General features: G+C 50.1%; 1 protein-coding gene and 1 long non-coding RNA gene across 3 annotated transcripts in view; one reads left to right on the forward strand and one right to left on the reverse strand.

Moving 5' to 3' along the window:
- Positions 1 to 497: 497 nt before the first annotated feature.
- On the reverse strand, positions 498 to 8231 carry LOC113915377. The gene is made up of 3 exons (XR_003517636.2): positions 8105 to 8231; positions 6729 to 6922; positions 498 to 629 (listed from the first exon to the last, which is right to left on the reverse strand). It is a non-coding gene; the product is annotated as an uncharacterized LOC113915377 (long non-coding RNA).
- Positions 8232 to 18695: 10464 nt separating this feature from the next.
- KDM2A (lysine demethylase 2A) overlaps positions 18696 to 22862 on the forward strand; it is a 111007-nt gene continuing 106840 nt past the window's right edge. The window contains exons 1-2 of one of the 2 annotated variants that reach the window (XM_027578513.2): positions 18696 to 18713; positions 20836 to 20960. In XM_027578513.2, coding sequence (XP_027434314.1) covers positions 20919 to 20960 — 42 coding nt within the window. In that variant the 5' untranslated portion in view covers positions 18696 to 18713; positions 20836 to 20918. The other variant, XM_027578512.2, reaches the window with a different exon arrangement.

Genomic DNA, 22862 nt, shown 5'->3' on the forward strand with positions numbered 1-22862 from the left:
TGGAGGGAGACAAAGAGGAATGTTTAAATTCATTCTGGTGACATGGGCAATATTTTTTATCTTTAACAAGTATATAGGGCTCACTACCTGCCAGACTCATTAAGTTCTCATAACCACCGTACAAGGTAGGTACAGTTGTCAGCAGGTCCATCTTACAGATGGGGAAACTGAGGGGTAGAGAGGTTAGGAAACTTGTCCAAGGTCACAAGCTAGCAAGTGACAGGTCTAGGGTTCGAACACGGCCTGATGTGTGCATGTCCAGGCAGTGGGTGGGGGTGGACTGCCCAGGGCAGTGCTCAGTGGCTGTCACCTGCCCATGGGGACCTCTTCCCCTGCCTTCATACTGACAGAGTGATCAGACAGCCTTTCATAAGGCCTTTTCTGCAGAAATTAACCAGCCCCTTCCGAGGTCCACAGCCTCTGAAGAGCTTTGAGTGGTTGAGATCCCTTAATCAAGGAAAAATTGGAAAACAGGATTCAAATTACTCTGCATCATGGTCAACCAAAACAACTGTTGATAATTTCCATGTTTTCTTTTCCCTCTTTTTTTCTATGAAAAACACTTTGCATAGTTGTAATCATACCGTCGTACAAATCTGATCTGGGGTTTTTTTCCCCAAAATTTTAGTCTAAAACAAAAACAAAAACAAACCCATTTTAGTCTACACATTCTTATTATTCTGGAACAATCTTAGATTTAAATAAGAATTACAAAATAGTACATCAGGGTCCCCATAAACCCTTCACCTGGCTTCCCCTAATGATAACACGCATTTATCAAAACTAAGAAACTAACATTAACACAGTGCGTAAACTCTGGACCTTACTCAGGTTTCACCAGCTTTTTCACAAATGTCTCCTTTCTGTTCCAAGATCCCATCCAGGATATCATGTGCATTTAGGTGCATATCATTCTTAGTGGCTGCATGTTATTTCCTCTAGTGAATATTCTAACAAGTTTTAAAAAAACTATCTGCTGCTGCACATTTTCTGCGTTGTTTCTAGTTTTACTTTGGACCACTTATTTCGCAAGAAATGAAAATAAGAAAGCTTTATTCAAAAACAAGTGCTGGTTCTCACCTGGGGTTTGGGCACCAAATGAAACAAAACAAAAAACAAGTTCTATTTAAATAGTAGCCCGGCTGATCAGTAGTGTGTGTTAACCACTCAGTGGCCCTGTGCCGCCTCCAAGCACACCCGGTGCTCAGGTAAAGAGAAAGGTTGGGGACCCACCCAAGATCACACAGGGCTGATGGGGACAGGGTTCAGGTCTTCTGCCCCTAAATCCGACTGGAGTGACTGGCTGTCCTCTACATGAACTCTATCGAAGGGCTAGTGCAGCTTTTATTCGGGATTGTTAAAGGGAGTCCAGGAATCAGTAAACTAGAGAAGAAAGGTTTTAGAGAAGGAAAAACTCTGGCTTGCTCCCTGACATTTTTGGTTTAGATACATTGATTATCAGACCTTGAGGGGGCTGCTGAAGGGCCTTTGCGGGGGGAGTGGACAGAGGGGAGTGTTGCTCCTCACTTCCCACCACCCCAGTCAAGCAGGACTTTTTATGACTCACCCCAAGCACCCCCTTTGGTGGGTCTCTTCTCTACCAGCTCAATTAATACTCCAAACAACCCTAACAAGGTGGGTGCTCTTAACATAGATGCAGAAAATACAAGACTCCCTGAGATTTGAGCCCAGGAAATCCATGTCTCAATCGCTACACCTCACTGGCCCCCCCTCCTGCTCCCAGAGACCCTCCAGGTTCCCCCACCCACAGCCCCCAGCCCACTGAGCACCCGGCCCCTCAACTCCTTAGCTCTGTTGGATGGGTCTAGTCCTCCACCACCCAACAGAGAGATGGAGGAAGTGTTTGGGGCAGGCAAAGCAGGTGCACCACAGAAGAAAAAGAAAAGGCGAAGGCAGGAAAGAAGGCAGGGGCAGAGGGAGGGGAGAAAAAAATGAACAATTTTGGAAATAATTTAGTTTTTATATTAGGAATTAATTAAAGCACTTCACCTCTGTGATCTTCCTCCCAAAAAACCCATGGCCCCAATTTATTTTTTATTTTATTTTTAAAAAGTTTATTTTTAGGGGGGTGAAGAGATCAGGTAACTGGGTGATGGACTTAAAGGAGGGCATGTGATATGATGAGCACTGAGAATTATATAAGACTGATGAATCACAGACCTGTAAAAAAAATATTTTCTTAAGTAATCTCTATCCCCAAGATCAAGAGTCACATGCTCCACCAACTGAGCCCCTATTTAATTAGGAGAAAAACATCAGACAAACCCCAACTGAGGGACGTTCTACAGACTACCTGGCAGGTCCTCCTCAAACTGTCAAGGTCATCAAAAACACATGAAATCTAAGAAACTATCACAACCGAGAGGAGCCTAGGAGACGTGACTACCAAATGTAGTGTCAATGTCCTGGATGGGATCCTGGGACAGAAAAGGACATTAGGTAAAAAATGAGGAAATCCACATAAGGTACGGACTTTAGCTAATAATGTATCAATTGGTTTATTACTAGGGGTGTCTGGTTGGCTCAGTAAGCAGAGCATACAATTCTCGATCTCAAGGTCATGAGTTCAAGACCATGCTGGGCATGGAGCCTACTAAAAAAAAATACTAAAACAAAACAAAAGAAACAATGGTTCACTACTTGTAACAAATGTACCAGGCTAATATGAGATGCTAGTAATAGGGAAACCTGGGCACAGGGATACATATAAACTCCATACTAATACTTTATATATATATATATATGTATATGTATATAAAAAAATCTAAAACTTCTAAAATAAAAACATTCTTTAAGGGAATGCCTGAGTGGCTCAGTTGGTTAAGCGTCTGACTTCAGTTCAGGTCATGATCTCAGGGTCGTGGGATCCAGCCCCACGTCAGGTTCCTTGCTCTAGTAGGGAGTCTGCTTCTCCTCTCCCTCTGCTTCTCTCCCTGCTCACTCCTCTCTCTCTCAAATAAATAAATAAAGTCTTTTAAAAAATATTATTTAAAAAATTAATCCAAGTAGACACCAGGAGAACTCTTGTGTTGATCAGACATCCTATTATCCACGCTGGGTAGGACCACATGATCTTTCAGCTGAGAGCCTCTAAAGACCCTAACTGTCGGAGCTGGTTTCCTTGTGTACCTTGACTGGTGTCTAGATGACAAAAAGGCTGAGGGCAAGTCCCAGAGGCTTAGTGACATGCCCTGGGGCCTCCCTCAGAGGCCTTTAATGTTCACTAAATGCACGTGGGCTATCTAAGCCTAAACTGCCCCACCTCCGGGCAAGACAGATAAATGGGTTGCAATTCACGCTGACTTGTGAAATTCAAGTTCTGAGCTGAAGCCAAGACCCAAAAGAGCCAGGGGAGGACCTCCTGAGGTTTAAGCAAACAGACGCTGGCCTCTGACAATAGAAATGTAAACAGCCCCTGATGGGCTTGCTCACACGTTTTCACTCTCAGACGCATCCGCCCAAGCCCAAGTTCCCAGACCCCAGGAGTCTGGGGAAGCCAGGACATCAGCTAGTCAATTATCCAGATCTAAGTACTCTCTTCCAGACCAACTCAATTCGGAGCCCCAGGGCATGACCCCGCCCCTGGGCTGACCGCCTGCCCCTAGGGACCCCTGGCTGGGACGGCCAGGACAGCCCCTCCTAAGGTGTTTGGGCTGTGGGCCGAACAGCTCCCAGGGCCTCTCCAAGCTCGCTGGCCCCTCTTCCCAGCCCTCTGCCGGCCTCGTCAGCAGAAGGGATTATGGCATGTATTAAAAGCCTGCCGGGGAGGGGCGGAGATTGCAGGACCTGTGTCAGGGAGGCTGAGGCCGTTGGGGCACAAGGCACAGCTGTCCACTGGTCGGCAGGGGCCCCCAAGCTCCCCCATTCACCTGGCTGGAGCCTCTCTGAGCCTCTGGCCCAAGTTGTACCCGGTCCAGCCTCACAGGGCAGTGGTCTGTGGTCACTACGCATGGGGCTGGGCCCTGGAATGGAGTGTCGTGGTGGAGGCAAAGGGAAGAATTCTCGGGCTGAGCCAGGCAGGGGGACCTGGAGAATTTTTGCCTCTGGGCTGAGGGTAGAGCAGGGCAGGGCAAGAACCACAGGTGGGATGGAGGATGCCCCAGCATAAGTTCGGGTTGAAAACTAGTCAGGGCCAGGACGGAGACTCTTCCCCTAAGGAGCAAAGACCCAACGCCAACTCGTGCCCCACCCTGGTTCCCTTCCCCTGAAGCTGCTCTGTCAGCTCCCACCAAGTACACGCCTGACGCCTAGGACATCACGTCACTCAGAGCTGTGGGCAAGACTCAGGACAAATCTCCCTTTGGGAAGAGACCCTGGCCCCACAGCCATGTACCCACTTTTTAGAGGAGGCTCTGCCCCAGTCCCACAAAGCTGCCCTGACTAGCCCTCCTTTGGAAATTGCCCTGGAGAGGGCAGCTCCCGCCCCAGTACGAGCTCCCAGGGGAGCCTGCTGGGACGCGAGGGAGCCTGGGGATCACTGCACCTGTGAGCGCGGACTAGCCCTCCTGCAGTGGGGCCACGCTCTGCTGCTTGCCCTTGACTGCAGCCCCTGCCAACCCCTGGCCACCTGGGCACAACTGCTGAGGGGGATACGGAAAAGGCCCCTTAGGGGCGCCTGGCTGGCTCAGTCGGTGGAAGCGCGCGACTCTTGATCTTGGGGTGCGTCCTGAGTTTGAGCCTCACACTGCGTGTAGCGATTGCTTAAAGACAAAATCTTTAAAAAGAAAAATGAAAGAAAGAAAAGGCAACTTTAGGCTCTGGCTGGGGCCTCTCTCAGAAGTGAGCAGAATTTCGATTTAACACACGTCGTGCCCACCTTAGGGAATCTCGAGACGAAGTAAAGCTTGAGTTGTGCGCTCCCAGAAGGGCACCCTGTGAGGAGCTCTTTATCTGGCACATCACCTCAGGACCCAAAGAGCCATGGCGTCACCCCTGGCACAGCTAAGCTGTGACGGCTCAGGGCTTCGTCCGAGGGGATTGCTGTCCTCAGACCTGTCACAAGACTACGAGGCCCCAGGCCCCGTCTGGGCCCCTGAGAGCACATGGCTGCATGAAACTCAGTGTCCTTATGCAAACATAGGTCAAAGAGGACAAGGGACATGGGGTATTCTCTGGGTGATAATTCTAGCGCTGTAGCACGGTTGTGTTAACTGGAACCTGCTGAGCCTTGCAAGGACAGAGGAAGGGGCAGGAGTGCCGGGCAGGCAGGGACTGCTGGGCATGGGGGAGGCAGGTGCCCGGGGGCGGGGAGCTGGGCGGATAGAGCCGGCAGGCAGGAAGGAGGAGTGTGTGGGGGTGAGGGTGCGGGAGGCAGGGCTTGCCTTTCCAAGGCAGGATCAGACCACACTACTCTGTTTCCCACGGCCTCCTCCACTCCCAGGCGGCTGCCACGCCCTGCCCCAGCAGCTGTCACCTCCCTCCATCATTTACTGTAGCCTTTTTCATCTCCTCCACTGGACTGTGCTTCTGTTCGAGAGAAAGGGCTGTGTGTCTTCCTCACCCTTTGCAAACCTAGGGCTCTCCAGCACCTGACACAGTGACTCCCATCTTGGGCTCCTCCACGTGTCAGGTGGACGTGTCTCATCCCGTGGCCTGCAGCAGTGCCTGTCCCTCTCAAACCTTGCCATGCCCCCGTCGGATGATGCCCAGGGAAAGTTCTTCCTCACTGTGTTCCTGCACTCCACCCAGGCCTGCCCGTCAAGTTCACTTTCCTGGGAGAGGCCCCTCTGCAGCCTCCCGAGCAGCCGGCAGCCCTCTGAGAACTTCATTCACACTTGTCACAGAACACAGGCAGCCTTCTGTGTGTTAATAGAGCAGGAACACAACCTCATCTGTATTTATTTTTTTTTTAATGTATTTATTTAAGTAATCTCTACACCCGATGTGGGGCTTGAACTCACAACCCTGAGATCAAAAGTTGCATGCTCTACCGATGGAACCAGCCAGGCAACCCAATTAAGGTTTAAAGGGCATCTCTGGCAGCCAGTGAAGGCCAGGGAGGCTGGTGAGATGCTGCTGCCTTGGCGGGGGCGCTCCCCCCTCCTGCCTCCTGCCTCCCACCTCTAAGCCAAGCAGGCTGCCTCTGCTCAGACTGCCTCCTCCTGGGGTGGGACCTTGGCACAACAGGTTCTCTTTCCAGCTGGACTTCCTTTACCACATCTGCAAGTTCAAGTTCAAAACCCGTCCTGCCTAGAGAGCCTTAGTGGAGAATGTCACTCAAGTCTGAGGACATTTTCTCTCTGGAACTGACTGCTCTCCTCTGATGCCCACCATCCCGTCGGTGTCCCAGCTCGCTCAGAGAACCCATAGAACCCTCCCTCCACTGCATTCCACAGCCCTGGATGGGGTGGCCCGCCCGCGGCTCCTCAGCAGCACACATTCTATGTCTCTGCCAGAACTTGGTGAAAAGTGCTGGGGAGCTCATAGCCTCTGGAGGCCAACGTCCACCAATGACAGATGGCAGTTGGTGGGTAAATGAAACTGTGAGGCATCTTCTACGGTCTCCCAAAGCCCTAGCCAGGCTGAGCTCCTGTAACTCACTGTAGTGGCTTGCTTGATGATACACCTCTGTTGGCCTTCTTCTCTTCCTTGTCTCATGCCCCCACTTCCCTATCAGCGCTCCCTAGGACTTCCCACATCAACTACTTGCACTTGAACCCTTGCTTTGAGTTTTGCTTCTGGGTGAACTCAACCGAAAACACACTCACCTGCTTTACATTAAGACCAGAGTCCATGGGCGCCTGGGTGGCCTCAGTTGGTTGGGCGACTGCCTTCGGCTCGGGTCATGGTCCTGGAGTCCCGGAATCGAGTCCCGCATCGGGCTCCCCCGCTCGGCGGGGGGTCTGCTTCTCCCTCGGACCCTCCTCCTTCTAGTGCTCTGTATCTCTCATTCTCTCTCTCTCTCAAATAAATAAATAAAATCTTTAAAAAAAAAAAAAAAGACCAGAGCCCGTCCATTTGTCCTTCTATCCTCTGTACCTGGCCTAAAACATCTGGCACGTAGGAAACCAAATGCTGAACCAACCTGCCGTTCTTCTGAATTCCTCCTTGGACTACACATCTGCACAGGAATCTGACAGCATCCTCAACCTCTAGTCCGCAGGATTGAACTCTCAGATTTAGTCAGAGTTCTTGGTTGCAAGCAACAGAAAGGGACCCCAGCTAACCAAAGCAGAGGGGAATTAAGTATGCCCCTCTGCAGGGGGAGCTGGCTCTCAGAACTGACTGGGGGGGCTGATGGACCACATTTGGGTTGGTGGGAAGCCAGGAGCTTCGCCTGGCTCAGGATCAACATCCTGAAAGAGAGGGTTCTGCTGGGTCAAACCTAAGTCACAACCCCCCTCCATAATGCATTGGATGAGGTGAGGAGGGCTGGCCCCTTCAACTTCATGGAAGGAAGACACCACTACTCTCCCTTAAGGCCACCCGTGAGGCCTCTCCAACCCTTCCTCTTCAACCCTTCTGAATGGAGTTGGATGAGGACCACCAAGAATTGCAGCATTCATCAGCCTCTCTTCAGGCTTTTACTCCCACTCACAGGGCGAAGCTCAGCCTATATGAGTCACCTCCACCCTCCTCATTCCATGCCCTCTGCCAAACACGGGTCTTTCTCTGCCTCCTTTCCACTCTTCCCACTCTACTTCCTCTGTCACTGCCTCAGTCTAGTCTGTGGCCATCAACCTTCCCCATTACCAGCTTCTAGCAACTGCTGACAGATTGGGGTGCCCAGCCCTGGTGCCACAGATGCCCTATCTCTTGCCTCGAGTACAGGATACCCGTCCTTTCTAGAGCCTCTCACGGCTGCCGGCAACCAGCCTGCTTCCCATCCCAGGCTAAACTCGCCAGCAACTTCTTCCTCTCCCGTCGCCAACACCCGCTGGCTGGGCCCTTCCTGACAAAATCACTCAATGGCCTCTTCCATCATTTCATCCCGTTTGAGCCTTCACTCGCATGCCAATACTTGGGGCCCGCGATGTCCTCCTCTGACAGTTACTTCACAAAGTCCACCTCTTTCCTGGCAAGCCCTCGAGTTGGTTCCTGTGCCCTCGGCCCCTACCCAGTGGCCTCCTCTCACATTCATTACCTTCACGAGCGTTAATGAGGAAATGGCTGTTTTCAAGGGCTGATTCCAGATGCAGTGGAGGAAACCATCACACGGAAGCCCCAGTCTTCAGGGGGCTTATCCCCAGGAGGGAGAACGAGATACTCACTAGAGATTTCCAAAACCCAAAAGATCATGCAGCAAATGCCAAACGGGGTGGGTGGTTTCCAGCGCTTTGGGAATCCACATGGGGCAGCAGGGAAGGCCTGGCGCACATGTATGGGGGCAGAGGAGGGCCCAGGGAGGAGGGAGCATAGCCTGAGCCAGTTTGGAGGGGAGGAGCATGCAGGAGACCTCGTTCCCCACGGGAGAGTCCAGGGGAAGCTCCAACAGTGAAGTTACTGGCCAGGTTATATGGGAAGGTCAGGGCTGCAATAGCAGTGGGAGTCGCCCCCACCTAGATGATGTTCGAAGTTAGGAGAATAAATGAGGACTTGGAGGGAAGGACGAGCTAAGGGCTGAGGGCCAGGCCTTGCAGAAAGTCCAAGGGCAATGGTGGGAGAGAAGCAGAGCTGAGCCTGAGGGAGGCAGAAACCCCTGTTTATTGGTCAGCTGGAGCCATTGTGGTCTGCTTTGGGCTCTCCAAGCTCTCCTTCCTCACTGACCTCTGGCATGCCCGGGGGTCACAGAAGGTAGGCTTCCCTAATCCACCCCCTTCTCCCTCCAAAGAAGTTCAGAGCAGTAAGACACGGCTTCCGTCAGAGAGAAAGGGATTGGAGCGCCAAAGCCTACCACCCTGCCTCCTCCATCCCCAAGTGAAGCTCGTTTCTTTCCCATCACAACCCCCGCCCCATCCTGTCTGCCCTCTGCTCCTGTCTTCAGAGCCCGCGTTCCATGAGGGAAAGGGGCACACTTGCCATCTTTTCTTCCCGTCCGCTCTCAGCCCGGGGCATTCTGACCCCGCCCCTCCCACGCACTGACACTGTTGTCAAAGGTGATGTCATAATGGTCCCCCCCTCCCCCGCCCCGGGGGTGGTCCTCCAGCTGCATCTTACCCCTCCCTCCAGCTTGACACTCTTCTCCATGCTGCTTTTCTTCTTTGGGTCCTACCCCTCTGGTCTTTCCTTCTCAGCCATTTTCACGGGCTCCTCTTTCTTGGCTGGACACTGCCTACATTGGTTCACTCTTCAAGCAATAACCGAGCACCTTCAAAGGGCTGGACACTAGCTGAGGCCTGTCCCTGCAGTTCTGGTCTCCTCCACTCTCTGTGGGCCATGTTGTGCCTCCCATGGTCTGGGTGCAGACTGTTCTCCATTCCAGCCCTGGCGGAGCCTCGGTCTCATCCCATCCTCTTGGCCTGGCCCCGCTTCTTCTCGATTCCCCACTTGGGCGGGGGGCGGGGCGCACAGCAAATGCAGCTGAGGCGGCAGCACCCTGGTGACCCCTCCCCCCGCCTCACTTGCCACTCTCTCCCGTGTGTGACCAGAGCCTGTGGAAGTTGTCCTCTACCCCTCGTCCTCTCCTCTCCATACCAGATTTACTGCCGGAGGCCATGGCCTCAGATTCTCTCAAAGTGATCCACGGAACACCTGAATTTTCTCTCCAGCCTTCTGCTTTTGCAGGAGAGTTCTTTCTGAAATATAAACTTGACCGTGTCATCTCCTTGCGTTCATGACCACCCTGGGCTGCCCCTGCCCTGAGAGTGTACTTCCAGCTTGTGGCAAGCTCGGTATGACCCAGCCTCACCACTCTGATTCCATCTCATACCAGTCTCCACCCCGGCCCCTCTGGTTTGCTGCCTTTTGTCTACATGAACGCCTGCTCTCACTGAGAGCCTTTGCTTAAGCACTTCCCTTTCTCTGGAATGTTCCTTTCTGTTATACAATCTCAATTCCAAGGTCACTTCCTTGGAGAAGTTTTCCTATTTTCTTTTTTTTCTTCCTATTTTCTTTCTTCCTTTTTTTAAAAGATTTTTTATTTATTTATTCATGAGAGACGGGGGGGGGATAGAGAGAGAGAGAGAGAGAGAAGCAGAGGGAGAAGCAGGCTCCCAAGGAGCAGGGAGCCCGATGCGGGACTCGATCCCAGGACCCTGGGATCATGACCTGAGCCGAAGGCAGATGCTCAGCCATCCGAGCCACCCAGGCGCCCATCTTCCTATTTTCTTATAGAATTTTCCTGATAATTAATTTGCTGTGGTTCTGCCAGCTAACTGTGAGCTCGGTTTTATTTCACAAACTCGTAGAGCGCTTCCTCTGGTCCAGGTGCTGTTCTAGCATGGGGACTGTTAACCCATTTAGATCCGGTAACGGCCACCTTACGAGGAGGGACTCGTCCCCATTTTACAGATGAGGAAACCGAACCCCAAAGAGCTCTGTGGCTTGAGCAAAGTGACATATTCACTGCGCGATGCAGCTGGATTGGGAATACAGTCAGTGCATCTCCAGGGTCCCTGCCGGACCACACACCGGCCACCTGCCTGTCGTGTCCACGGTATTCTCAGGGCCTACAGCAGTGCCTGCTACCTAGTGGATCCTCAGTAAATATTTGCTGCCTGGATGACCAAATACCTGCTGGGATCCAAGGGAGACTGGGGGTCACTGCGCCCCCATCTGCTTGCTGAATATGGTGGGAGAGGTCCTCTAGGATAGAATTCCCCCACCTCTGCAGGCTCAGCTTTTGTTGGCTGTCCTGCTATGTCCAGAGTATGCCAGAGGTAGGAAATGCCCTTCCCCCATTGTCTTCTTGGTTAACATCAAAGCCCTAGTAACTTTCAAGCATCACCTCCTCCAAGAAGACTTCCCTGACTGGACACCCTTCCCCCACAGTAGAATTGGCCCCTCCCATCTTTGTGCCCTCACAGTATCCCGTACAGACCGTGTATATATCCTGCACAGACCCGATGTCCACCATGGCACTCGTCCTAGTTTATACTTGATGTACATCTAGTTATAATTTAGACCCTTTCTGCTTCAAAGGGTCTCAGTTTAGAGGCTAATTTATATGGTCACCTGACCTCCCCCCTATACACACACAACATGGGTCTTGTGCACACCCATGTTGCAGTCAACCCCAGTACCAAGTACCGAGTCTTATACAGGCTGGTGCTCTTTCTCAGGCTGGTGCTGGAAGGAACAAATGAATGATGCTAGATCCAATGGTTAAAACTGCCATCAATTTGAGTAGCAGCAGAAAAAAGCAGCTATCAGAAGACATGGTTTATAGTTCCAATTTCATTACTAAACTAGCTGCGTGACCTTGGCCCAAGCTGTTTAACATCGTTGGGTCTCAGATGGCCAGTTTTAAAATGAGTGGGTTGGATTAAATGACCTCCAAGCTCCATGCCAGCTCTAAGACTCTGTGATTCAATGCTAATGTCCCCTCATAGATGAGGACCTAACAGACTATAAGGGAGTAGTGCAGCACCAAGTGAGGGTACCAGGAAGTCCTAGAAAAGAGACAAAAGTATTGCTGCCGCTCCTGACGCATCTAGAAGCACCCCCACTTCTCCCTCTCCCAGCCCTGCCATGCTGTTGTCTGCCTAGGCAGGTTGAGGGTTTTGACTTTTTTCCTTTTTAAACAGTAAGCTCCTTGAGGGCGAGGTCCAAGTTTTAGACTTTAAGATCTTGAGGACCCAGCAGGGAGTTAAAAACTGGCATGTATTTCATGGTTGATGAAACTGATAGTCTTTCGGAGATCCAATCAAATGTGAGACAGTGGGTGGCCAGTTCATCAGAAGTGCACTAGACAATGAAGAGACGGTATCGGAAATTAAGGACATCGTTCTCCTATCAATAGCAGCCAAATTACATGCCTGTGTATTAAGGAGCGACTTAAATGCATATAGAAAGAAATATGGTCCCTTCAAGAGGAATAATGTGGATTCAGAAAAGAAAGACATTGCAGATTCTATATTTATCTTCCAGCAAGCTGGATTTGAGAATTCAATTTGCCCACTTTTCTGAATTGGTTGACTATAAAAATGCATGAAATACAGGAAATAGTAAATGGGGCGCCTGGGTGGCTCAGTCGGTTAAGCATCTGCCTTTGGCTCAGGACACGATCCCAATCCTGGGATCCAGCCCTGCCTTGGGCTCCCTGCTCGGCGGGGAGTCTGCTTCTCCCTCTCCCTCTGCCCCTCCTGCTCATCTTCTCTCTCGAGCATGCTCTCTCTCCCTTTCTCAAATAAATAAATGAAAAATCTTAAAAAAAAAAAGGAAATAGTAAATGAGTACTAAATGCTGAAATGAAACAGAAAATGCTTAAATATATTATGGAAAATACTAACATTTATGCAAAACATAAGCTTCACCATTATAAACATGTTTATTAAAAGCATGGATATTGGTAAATCTTGTAATCAGTTTCAGTAATAAAGGCTAAAGCATAGACATATAGTGTCTCCCAGTTTCCTCAAACCAAGCAATTATACAGGGATAGAAAGTTTACCAACAAGACGATAATTAGATCAATGGTAGAAGCAGAACTAGTAATTGTGACAAAATCAAAACATGAACTCCAAACTGGGTGGCAAATCAAGTATAATTGCAAAAAATACAACATGAAAATCTCACCTTAAATGCAGTCAATATTTTCTTGTGGTTCCCCCAGGGAGTGTGAAAATAGATTTCGCCAGAAAGAAAAAGACAACTGATACATTTCAGAGTTTAAATATTTAGCAAGCATTTTGGGGAAAAAGATCGTCATTTTAAAATTACACACGTCCAATATACGAACAATATAATTAAAGAGGCTTTGGAAAAAAGAAGTTGGGGATATTAAGCTCATAATCTCACATTGAAAGCTGTGCTTCCAATGTGGATTCTGAAGACAATACCCAGAAACTGGAGGTGGTAGAGATCAGCAGAGCAGAGAGACTAGATCACAAGAGAAACTGGAGTAAAGAGAGTGAAGCACTTGGCCTAAGATTTGCATCCTTACCTACCTGGTAGGGGCTTTGGGTTCCATCAGCTCTATTCCAGCTGAAGTGACAAGCCGCAAGAACAGTTCACCTCCAACAGTTGCTGTCCCATCAACCGTCTGCCCCAGGACCTATGTGCCTCTCTTACTCTGTCAATAACCAAACCTATCGCAAAGGCTCAAAGCCCTCCAGTCTCTCAAAACCATCACCACACTACTTCATTCATGGAGTCAGGAAACACAGACAGATGAGTGCCAGCCATGCTTGGCACTGTTCGAGGCACTGGGGATCTAGCAATGAACATGAACAAAAATGTGCAACTTTTCCTCTCCCCCGGGGCCCACATCCAAGTGGAATTCTCTCTCCAGTTCCTGTTGTCTACATGATCGTCTGGTGGTTGACTGTAATGGTGGTTGTTCTCTAAGCATGTTACCTCTTCACGGGTATGTCCTCCACGACGTGAAGTCTTCAAGGGTAAAAAGCCAAGCTTTCTAATTTTTCAAATCTCCTGTTTCCATCTTAGCACTTAATTTAGTGTTGGGCACAGGGTCCTCAGTAGCAAAACAAATCCTTCATGTAGGAAAAAAAGAAGTGAGAAAAAATAGGAGAACCATTGATCCTGTGTAAATGTCTTGTCTTCTAGCCTCCATAGGGTCTTCGTGTGCATTAGTCCATTTGGTTCCACAATAATCCCAGCAGGAAACAGGGCAGGAGTCGTTATCTCTGTTTTATTAAAGAGAGAACAGGGTTCCTGATAGGTTAAGGGCCTGGGCTAATAACATACATCTGGTAAGAAACCTCTCACAAATCGGCCAAAGAAGGACCAGACTTAGCCGAAGCTGACAAAAGGCAATGGATGTTCTTGAAGAAGATGGGCAAAGATCAGACCCACTAGGCAGATCCAGGAACAGGCCTAAGTGTCTAGGCAATTAGCCCCTTGGGGATGTGGCTGCAGCACCGCAAACTCTCAGCAGTTTAGCCAGTGAGCAAGCATAAGGTTGCAAACAGACATGAAAACCCCCAGGGTGCCAGAAAGAACCCCCAACCAAGCGCAAGTGTGGTGGCGCACAGGGTTGGCATCTTTCAAGACCCACTCCTGGAAAAGGCAGGGAGTCCTCCCTTTTAGAAGTGGAAAGTGACGGTGGCCTGGCCCCAAGGTGACGCAAGGCTGCTAAAAAGAGCAGGTGGATCCCAGATGCTGCTGCAGCTTCCCTCACAGCGGAAGTCAACCCCACAAGTCAGGAGAGGCAGGTCTGCACAAAGGCAGGCTACATGCCCAGAAAAAAATGGCAGCAAGGAGGCATTGGGCCAGGGAGGGGCGGTGGTCCCCATAGTCCTACAGAAGGGATCAACCATGCTCCATGAAACTTACAAGAATCTCATGCGCCATTCATGTTCAATGATACGACAATCCTCAGGGCATTCTGGCTTCCACTTTTCCTCCTGATCAATTCAGATTTACATCCATACTCAAAAGAAAGCTTTCTATCCCCTTAAAACTCACAATCACCCAACACCTGGTTTTTTACCTCCCCCAAGGTTGACGCATTGATATTGATTTGGGAAGGTTTTTTGAAGGATACAAATGTGGCCTGGCTCCTGCCTTGAAGGACCTTAGAGTCTAGTGGAAGGAGGTGGAGGGAGATGTTCAGGAAGTGATTAGCAAAACTAGAGAGTATGTGATTAAGTGCTCCAAATGGATGGGTAAGGGGAAGTGGGCAAGCAAGGTCTGCTCTGCTGAGGATAGATGACAATAGGCTGAGCTGGGAGAGAGGATGAACACAGCAGGTGGGGAGTGGCAGAGTGATGGAGAGAAGGTTGGAAAGAAAGAGACTTCAGGAGGGAAGTGATGATGAGAGAGAGGCAGACAATCCAGGAAGAGAGGAAAATGGAGATCAGAGACATCAGGGGTGGGGAGAAAAGAAAGGCTAGGAGCTAGAAAGGGAAAGAGAAGCTCTGAGTGACTACTTACACTCCATGTCGGTTTACCCTAATACTGAAGTATCTTTACTCAAAACTTTCCTTAAAACTAGAGGTCGGAAACATAGTAAATGCTCATAAATGGAGGCTACTATGTGCCAGACATTGAGCTTTAAAACATTATTCATTTGAGAGTTAGGGCATTTTCCCACTCATAGATGAAAAACGGAGGCTTTGAGGAGTAAAGGGTAGACCTTTAGTCTCTGACGTCAAAGCTTTTTAATCACTGGTTATGCCACCACACAGGGGAATCTTCAAAATGAACATCTCTATTTTGGTTTAGACTTCCACTGTTTGGGACATCCCTATTTCCTCCTTAACATTTAAGGGTGCAGAGAAATTAGAAATAGTTTAACTTGGTCGACGAGACTATGTAGTTCTCCTTCCACCCACTAAAGTCCCCAAAGAAGTGGGTGATCTGGATTTTGACTCTTAGCATTTGTTGGGTCTCAGCTTTGCTCGAGAAGGCAGAGATTTGTTAATATCTTATTAAGGTGCCAGCTTATTCCAGCCAGGGATCCTCTTCTCAATGTTTCCAGAAGGCACCTTTCTTTCCTTCTTCCCATCCACCACTCTGCATCTCCCTGCAGCTACAATTGAAGCCCTACAGTTCATAGTTCTCGAGCCCTTCTTGGGGAATCACCCAAGCTTTATTCCGGAAAAATGTCTCTTTTAGGGCAAAGCAGTGAGGCTCAAAATACATCCTTGCCAATTGTGATTTGGGGGGCATCACTGCCATCTCACTATCTCTTATCTTACCCTGCACATCTGCTTTCAAATATTAACAAAGATTGCCTGTGGAAAACCCATCATGTATATCTGTTTAAACGCTATTCCCCCCTCCCCCGCCCCAGACTAGCTAACAAATGGCTTTCAACTGGAAAAGAGCTGGTTGTAATCTGACAAACCTTTACCTGCAGTTCTGTTCAAAGCAAGTATGACTATTATTGCTCTGAGAGACTTCTTCGGTTTCCTCCCAGCATTCCTACCTGGGTTAAATCTATAGGAGGTGTCTGCTGAAGGTGAGCAACTCACTCAGTGTTGAGGGTTAATTACTTGAGGGGCTCGGGACTTTAAGAAAAAGGGCAAGACCAAGTTGAACTACTTGAGAACCTCTTCTTCTCTTTGCCCCCAAGTACCCCATGGGTTATAAGGATAGGTGGGAAGTCAATAAAGCCATTTATTTTGCAAATAGCAGTGAGGCCTAACACTTGCTTAATCTGACAATGGCAAAAGTCTTTCTCTTCTACTTAAAACAAGCTGCTGCCTTTTTCTATACCTACAGACATCCAGTTGCCTCTGGGACCATAGCACCGGTGTGAAAGACTGCTGCTTTAAAAATATATTTTACTGTAGTCTGAAAGACTTAAAAAGGCTTTTGACCTGATAGGGTTTTGGTGAAGATCTTCTTCACATCAGTGCTCCTGAGAATCTAAGAAGTCTGAACAAAACTGGTATCAGACTATTTCCCAGTGACTGGAATGCAAGCGAGTAAGACCATATTAACAAATGATTTTTTCAAAGTTTTTACTTTATTTTTTTAAGACTTTATTTATTTATTTGACAGAGAGAGAGACACAGCAAGAGAGGGAACACAAGCAGGGGGAGTGGGAGAGGGAGAAGCAGGCTTCCCGCGGAGCAGGGAGCCCGATGCGGGACTCGATCCCAGGACCCCGGGATCATGACCTGAGCCGAAGGCAGACGCTCAACGACTGAGCCACCCAGGCGCCCCTCAAAGTTTTTATTTTAATTCCAGTTAACATATATTGTAATTTAGTTTCAGGTGTATAGCACAGTGATTCTTCAGTTCCATACATCACCCGGGGCTCATCACAAGTGCACTAACGAACCTTTTTTTGTTGTTGGGAGATCTTGCAGTCTGCTATTGCAGAGCGCTGGACTCCTCTCCGTTTGAGTAATTAGGCAAGCTGTTTAACCCTTCTATACTTCAGCTGTCTACCTTTAAAATGAGTACAACACTGCCAAGGATGCTGTGAAACAAAGTAGAGAACGTTTTTAAAACTCCCAACATGTGCATGTAGAAAAACATCCTGTGGTAATAAATAATACTACCTTGGGTTTACATAGTGCCTTTACCCTAGAGCTCAAACCTTGATAGAAACAGAAGCTATCATTACTTCAATAGTCTTTCTTGGTCTCCTAAAAGAGTTGAAGGTTGTTTATAGAAGTTATGTGATTCACTCCATGTTCTTTCCCCTCTCCTGCATTCCTGAATCCCAGGATCAGAAGTTAAAGAGTAGGAACCCAAGGCAGGGAGAAAAAGATCTGTGTGACACCTCTCAGCAAGAGTGTAGCGAAGCCAAGAGTGTAGACCCGGATGCGTAACGCCCAAGCCACGGTCCTTTATGGGATTTATAATTTAAACGGGCCCCAAAGCACGAGATTGGCTGGGGAAATGCCCTGATCGCAGTTGAGCGGCTCGCATGGCGTTGCCCAGATACCTCTGGCCGAGCTCTGTCGACGTCCGCAGCCTGCTAGCCCGTCGGGCAGCTGTCGAGCCGCGGGAGCCCGTTCGTGGGCAGGGCCGGCACGGCTCGGGCGGCCGCTGCCCCGTCGCTGACCCTCGCGCGAAGCTGCGCGCACGGAGAGGAGACATCTTCCCAGCCGGGCCTCCCGCGCCCGCCGCGGCCCGGGGCGGCGGGGTCGGCCCTGGGAGTGGGGGGCGCCCCGACTCGCCGGGGGGGGGTCACGTCCCACCCGGGGCGCCGGGGCACCCGCGCTGCGGAAACCTGAGCGTGGCCGAGGAGCGGGGGCTTGCAGGGCCACCTCCCCGGGCGCCTCGGGCCCGCAGTGGGAGCGCCGGCCGCCGCCGCCCCGGGCCGTCGCGGAGACCACTCCCGCGCCTGGTACCTGTGGACGCCCTTGTCAAGCTCCTGGAGCTCCCCAGGGGGAGCCGAGCCCAGGACAGACATGCTACTCCCGTTTCCTGCCCCTTCGGAGCGGCGAGGAGTGGGTGAGGCGGGGCCGAGCCGCTGCACCGAGGAGCCCCCCGAGTCGTGGGCGAACGGGCCCCGGGGCGGGGGCGTTGGGGCCTGCCCGGGGATGGCGGGCAGGCCGCCCTCGGCCCACCGGCCGGCGGGCGAGGGGAGGGCAGCCAGGGGGAAGGCGCCCCTTCCGTGCGCCCACTCGCCCTGGGCAGGCCCGAACAGGGCGCCGAGGTCGGACCGGCCCAGCCCAGCGGCCTGACCCCGGGAGACCCCGCTTTGAGGCGGGCAACGGCTGCTCTGGCCCAGGCCACCCGGCCTTCAGGTTGTGTGACTGTGACGGGCCGACTGGGGCAAAGGGCGGTTGAAGGGGAACGGGGCGCTTCTCCCTACTGCTTGGGGGGGTTATTGTGCTTTGTGGGGGCTTGGGGGGGTCACCACCCTCCCGCGGGAGGTGGGGGAGGGCCGCCGGAGCAGCTGGCCGGCGAGGGGCGGGGTCACAGAGGCGAAGTGTGTGTGTTCCAGCGAGGGCGTGTGGGAGGGGAGGGCGCGCGGAGGAGGATCCTGGCCTGCGCGCAGGCGCGAGCAGCGGGTCGGGCCCGAGCCCAGGAAGAAGGCCCTGGGGGAGCGGGGGCGGTGGGCCGGCGGGAGGGCGGGCAGGCTGACGCGAAGGGGGGCGGGGAGCCGCGTCGGCGTCGCCGGGCGCGGGCGATTCGAGGCCGACGCATCCGCGCGTGCGCGCGCCGCGGAGTGTCCGCGTTAGAGGGGAGTGACGCGTGCGCGTTCACGTGCGCCCGGGAGAGCGGTAAGAAACGAAGGGAGGCCTGAAGGGGGTGGGGGTGGAGGACAGCCGGAGGAGGGGTGGGGGGCGGCGCCTGCGCAGTGCGCCGCGGAGGAGCTGTGTGTATGTGAGAGTCTGACGGGTTCAAAATGGCGGCGGCTGCTTCAGCGGCTCCTCCTGTGTGAGGGAAACAACACCCCTCCCCGGCGGCAGTGGCGGCGGCGGCGGCGGCTGCGGCTCGCAGAGCACCTTCCCAGCGGCTGGGCCTGTCGCCGCTCCGTCTATCCTGGGCAGGGGGCGCTCCGGGAGGAGGGGCAACGCCAGGGGGCCCATCCCCCGGAATCCCTCCTCTGCGACTGGGGAGTAGCCGGGGGCTCGTCCCGCAGCGCGGAGCCCGGGCTGGGGGAGACGCGAGGGGAGCCCGGGCCCCCAGCCCGGCGCGCCGCGCCGCTCCCGCCCTCTCCGCCCCCCGGGGCCGGGGCCCGCGTTCCGGGGGGCCGGGGCGGCGCGGGGAGCCTCGGGCCGGCCGGTCTCAGCTGATCGGCTGCCGCTCCTGGGCTCCGGAGGCGCCCGGGCGGCTGCTCGCCCAGGGCACGGCGAAGAGGGCGCTCCCCGCGGCCGGGGCTGGCCCGGGGCTCGGGCTCGGGCTGCTGACCGCTGGCCCGGGGGAGGCGGGGGCGCCCCGGGCTCGGCGCCGAGGGGTCGCGCTCCCCTCTCTTGACGCCTCTGACTCCCGGTCTCCCAAGCCTGAAGAGGAGGTTTGATTCAGCAACTGTTTCCTCTTTTCCGGGTCGCTCTGACCCTCTCTGGATACTGGGTTGATCCACGGAAAAAAACGAAGACGACGTTTGGGATTTAATTTTTCCTCTCAGTTTTTGGAATCTTTTACTTCTCACTTGGACAAGAACTCACGAGCAAAATCCCCGGTGAGATTCCCCCTCCTAGCCCCCCCACCCCCCCCTGGAAGTTTGGTTCACCGTGTTATCTAAAGTCTTAATGTAAAGTTTCTATTTCTTTTTCCGATGGGTGAACCATTGAATCACCTTTCCTTCGGGGAGCCCGGCGAGATTTGCCATTTTTCTTCTCCGGCCCTGGCTGCTTTCAGTCCCCGGCGGTCCTCGCCCAGGGGGTGCAAACACGGTTTCTTTCCCTCCCGACTTGGGACAAGGGCTTCCTCTAGGAGGGCCCTGCCACGAACTGCTCTTGCAAACTGTGTCATTGGGTCCTTTGGTCTTGTAGCAGTTTTGAAAGGATGCTATTAACGTGGCTGTAATGTAGTTGCAAAAAGGAAAAAAAAAATTCTGCATTCCCTGTGGAAGCCATTATCCTTGAGAATATTTAGAAAAAAAAGAAAAACCTTTCTTGGTATTATGGATCGACCGTCGCGCAAATCGGTCGTAATTTTTGGAAAAGATGTATTTTACTTATTTCTATAGATGGATTCGCTCATTTTATTACTTTATTCAAAAAGATCTAATGGAATTTTTGTCCCTGGTTTGCAACTCTCTTGAATTTGTTTTAGAGTTGTACACATCTTGTGTTGGGGTGGAGTGTTGGTTTGGGAATGAGAAAGATCCAGGGAGTCTAGGAAGGCAGGCAATGATGGTGTACGGCTTTACTGGAGGGGTATGGGAAATTGTTTTTGGAATCTTTCTATATCTTGATTTTTTTTGTCCTTTTTTAATATGGTCTGCTCTTTTTTCCTTTAGTTTCTAATTATCAGTGAGAGAGAGCTAATTTGGTTGGGATCTGGATTTGTTCAGTGCTGGCTTCACCTGGTCAGTTCTCTATAGATACAAGTCTCCCCCACCAACACGTTTTTTTTTTTTCCCCCCTACTGCTGCCATCAAAGGGAGGCTTGCTTATTGTAATCCTGTGGGGAAGAAACAGTGGTGTGGCCCATCCACAAGGAACTGAAACCAACATCATCTCCTTTTCCCTAGGCCTCCGACAGTTGTAATGTGATTAACGTTGGTCATGGCGTGGAAACACTTGCCCCAGAGCAGAGGGGTCCCAAACTGATGAAGAGGAATCAGATTTGTCAGAGAGCCTTTAACTTACACATATCTTAAATACTTCTTTCTGTGAAAAGAAAGCTTGAGTTTGGGGATGAGTTCTCATCTCTGCTCATATCATTATTCTTTAGTGTTGCAACCTGGTTCCTAAGGAGGAAGAGGAAGGCAGCCCTGGAGTGGTTTCTTTACAGTAATTTCAACAGAAGAGTGAGAGATGGAACCCGAAGAAGAAAGGATTCGTTACAGCCAGAGATTGGTTAGTATTTTATTTCTCTCTCTCTCCCTTTGTTTTTTTCTCAATTTTGAAGCACAATAACTATTTTGTTTCCATTTGTGAACCTACTGTGATTAAAACTTTTCAGGTGGCTTTTGTGTATACCAGAGGAGAGACTATGTATTAATATCTCATTTGGTTTTTAGGCCAAGCAATTAGAGCCTTAATATTCATCCTGTTTGGAAATGGACTTATATGTAACCTTAACTTCTATGGAAACTGTTGTAAATCAAAGGATTTTGTGGATTACATCATGACCGGGATTACTAATTTTGCAATACTGACACTGTAATAAATCTGATTAAGTTAGATTAGAATGTAAATTTTAGGGGCAAAACTGAGGAACGTTAGTTCTGTATCATTTTTGTAGATTATGGTATGTCAGGATTTGTGGCTTTGAGCTGGGAAGTAGAACTATGGATTTTTATTTTTTTATTTTTTATTTTTTTATTTTTTTTTTTAAAGATTTTATTTATTTTTTTGTCAGAGAGAGAAAGCACAAGCAGGGGGAGCGGCAGGCAGAGCAGGTAGAGGGAGAAGCAGGCTCTCTGCCAAGCAAGGAGCCCGATGTGGGACTCGATCCCAGGACCCTGGGATCATGACCTGAGCTGAAGGCAGACGCTTAAGCAACTGAGCCACCCAGGTGTCCCTATGGATTTTTATTTTTAACACAAGTAACACTGATAAGTTTAGAGGGTTGGTGGGGATTGATTGAGAAAGGGTAGAATGCCAGAAGTTCTGTATTTTGTATTTTGGGAAGGAAGTATGAGATACATCTTGTTGAAAGAAATTTTTACTTAGTAATGATTTGGAGGGAATTTGCTTATATGTGCATATGAATATTTGTTCCTTTAAGCCCTATTTTCCGCTCGAAGTTTCCCTCTTGGAGTTCAAGAATTTGATTTTTGCATCCCCTAGTCAAAGAGAACTTTATTAATATTCTCACCGTATATTCATTTGAGAAATTAGAATTTGTGTCTTTAGAGTAAGGTATGGGGAGAGCCAAAGAATTGTCTGTATCATGTGAAATTTGGTGAACTGAGAGACCTAGAAGATTACTAAAGGAATTTATGGTGGTTTTCTTTGGCTCTGTGTTTTAGACTGAGTTTGGAGGAAAACAGTGATTCTGTAATCATTCTCTGATGATCTCCACTCTTTTTGAGAAAAGGCTACTTTGTTTAAACGTGACTGTTAGAAAGGTGTGGAGTGCATTGGCAAGTATATCCAGCAGGCATATGTTCTGGCAAGACTTATTCCAGAGATTTGCCTCTTGTTTCCCAAAGCATGTATTGAGAATATAGTTCTTTAACATTTAGAAATAAACTATGGTTCTTTAACTTTCAGAAATAAACTATGTATGTCAGTAGTGAAATTTTGTATGCTTAGGGTTTATTTTTGTTTTGACATTTCTTAAACTTTTCTTTGGGGACATAGAAGAGGATGCTGCAGAATTCTCTTCCCAGGTGGTTATTCCCAGCTATACAGGGATTCATTTTTATCATGTCAGGCTTGTAGAATTGTTGAGCTTATTGTAAGCTCAACAATACATTGTTATGTATTGTTACATAAATACTAGAGGGATCTTGGATCTTGGGATCCAGTCTTTCAAAGGAAGAACCTTTCATTCAGCCAGAAAAAGTTCACATTTTTTAACAAGATAGGGAGGTAGTAGTGGTAAGGAGATCCAGGGAATCTGTGACTTTTGTTCTGGTAAGATGATTTTTTAATTGTAAAGTGATTGCTACCTGTTGCACACATTAACCCTTTCCATATCTAGTATATTTTTTCTTTTGGTTCATGTGCTGTTGCAGCAGTGTTGTATTAGAGGGTACATCAGATATTTGGTGGAGATCTTTACTTGGAATTTTGGGTAATTCTGAAGTT

Source organism: Zalophus californianus, chromosome 11 (assembly GCF_009762305.2).
Source record: "Zalophus californianus isolate mZalCal1 chromosome 11, mZalCal1.pri.v2, whole genome shotgun sequence".
Lineage (NCBI taxonomy): Eukaryota > Metazoa > Chordata > Mammalia > Carnivora > Otariidae > Zalophus > Zalophus californianus.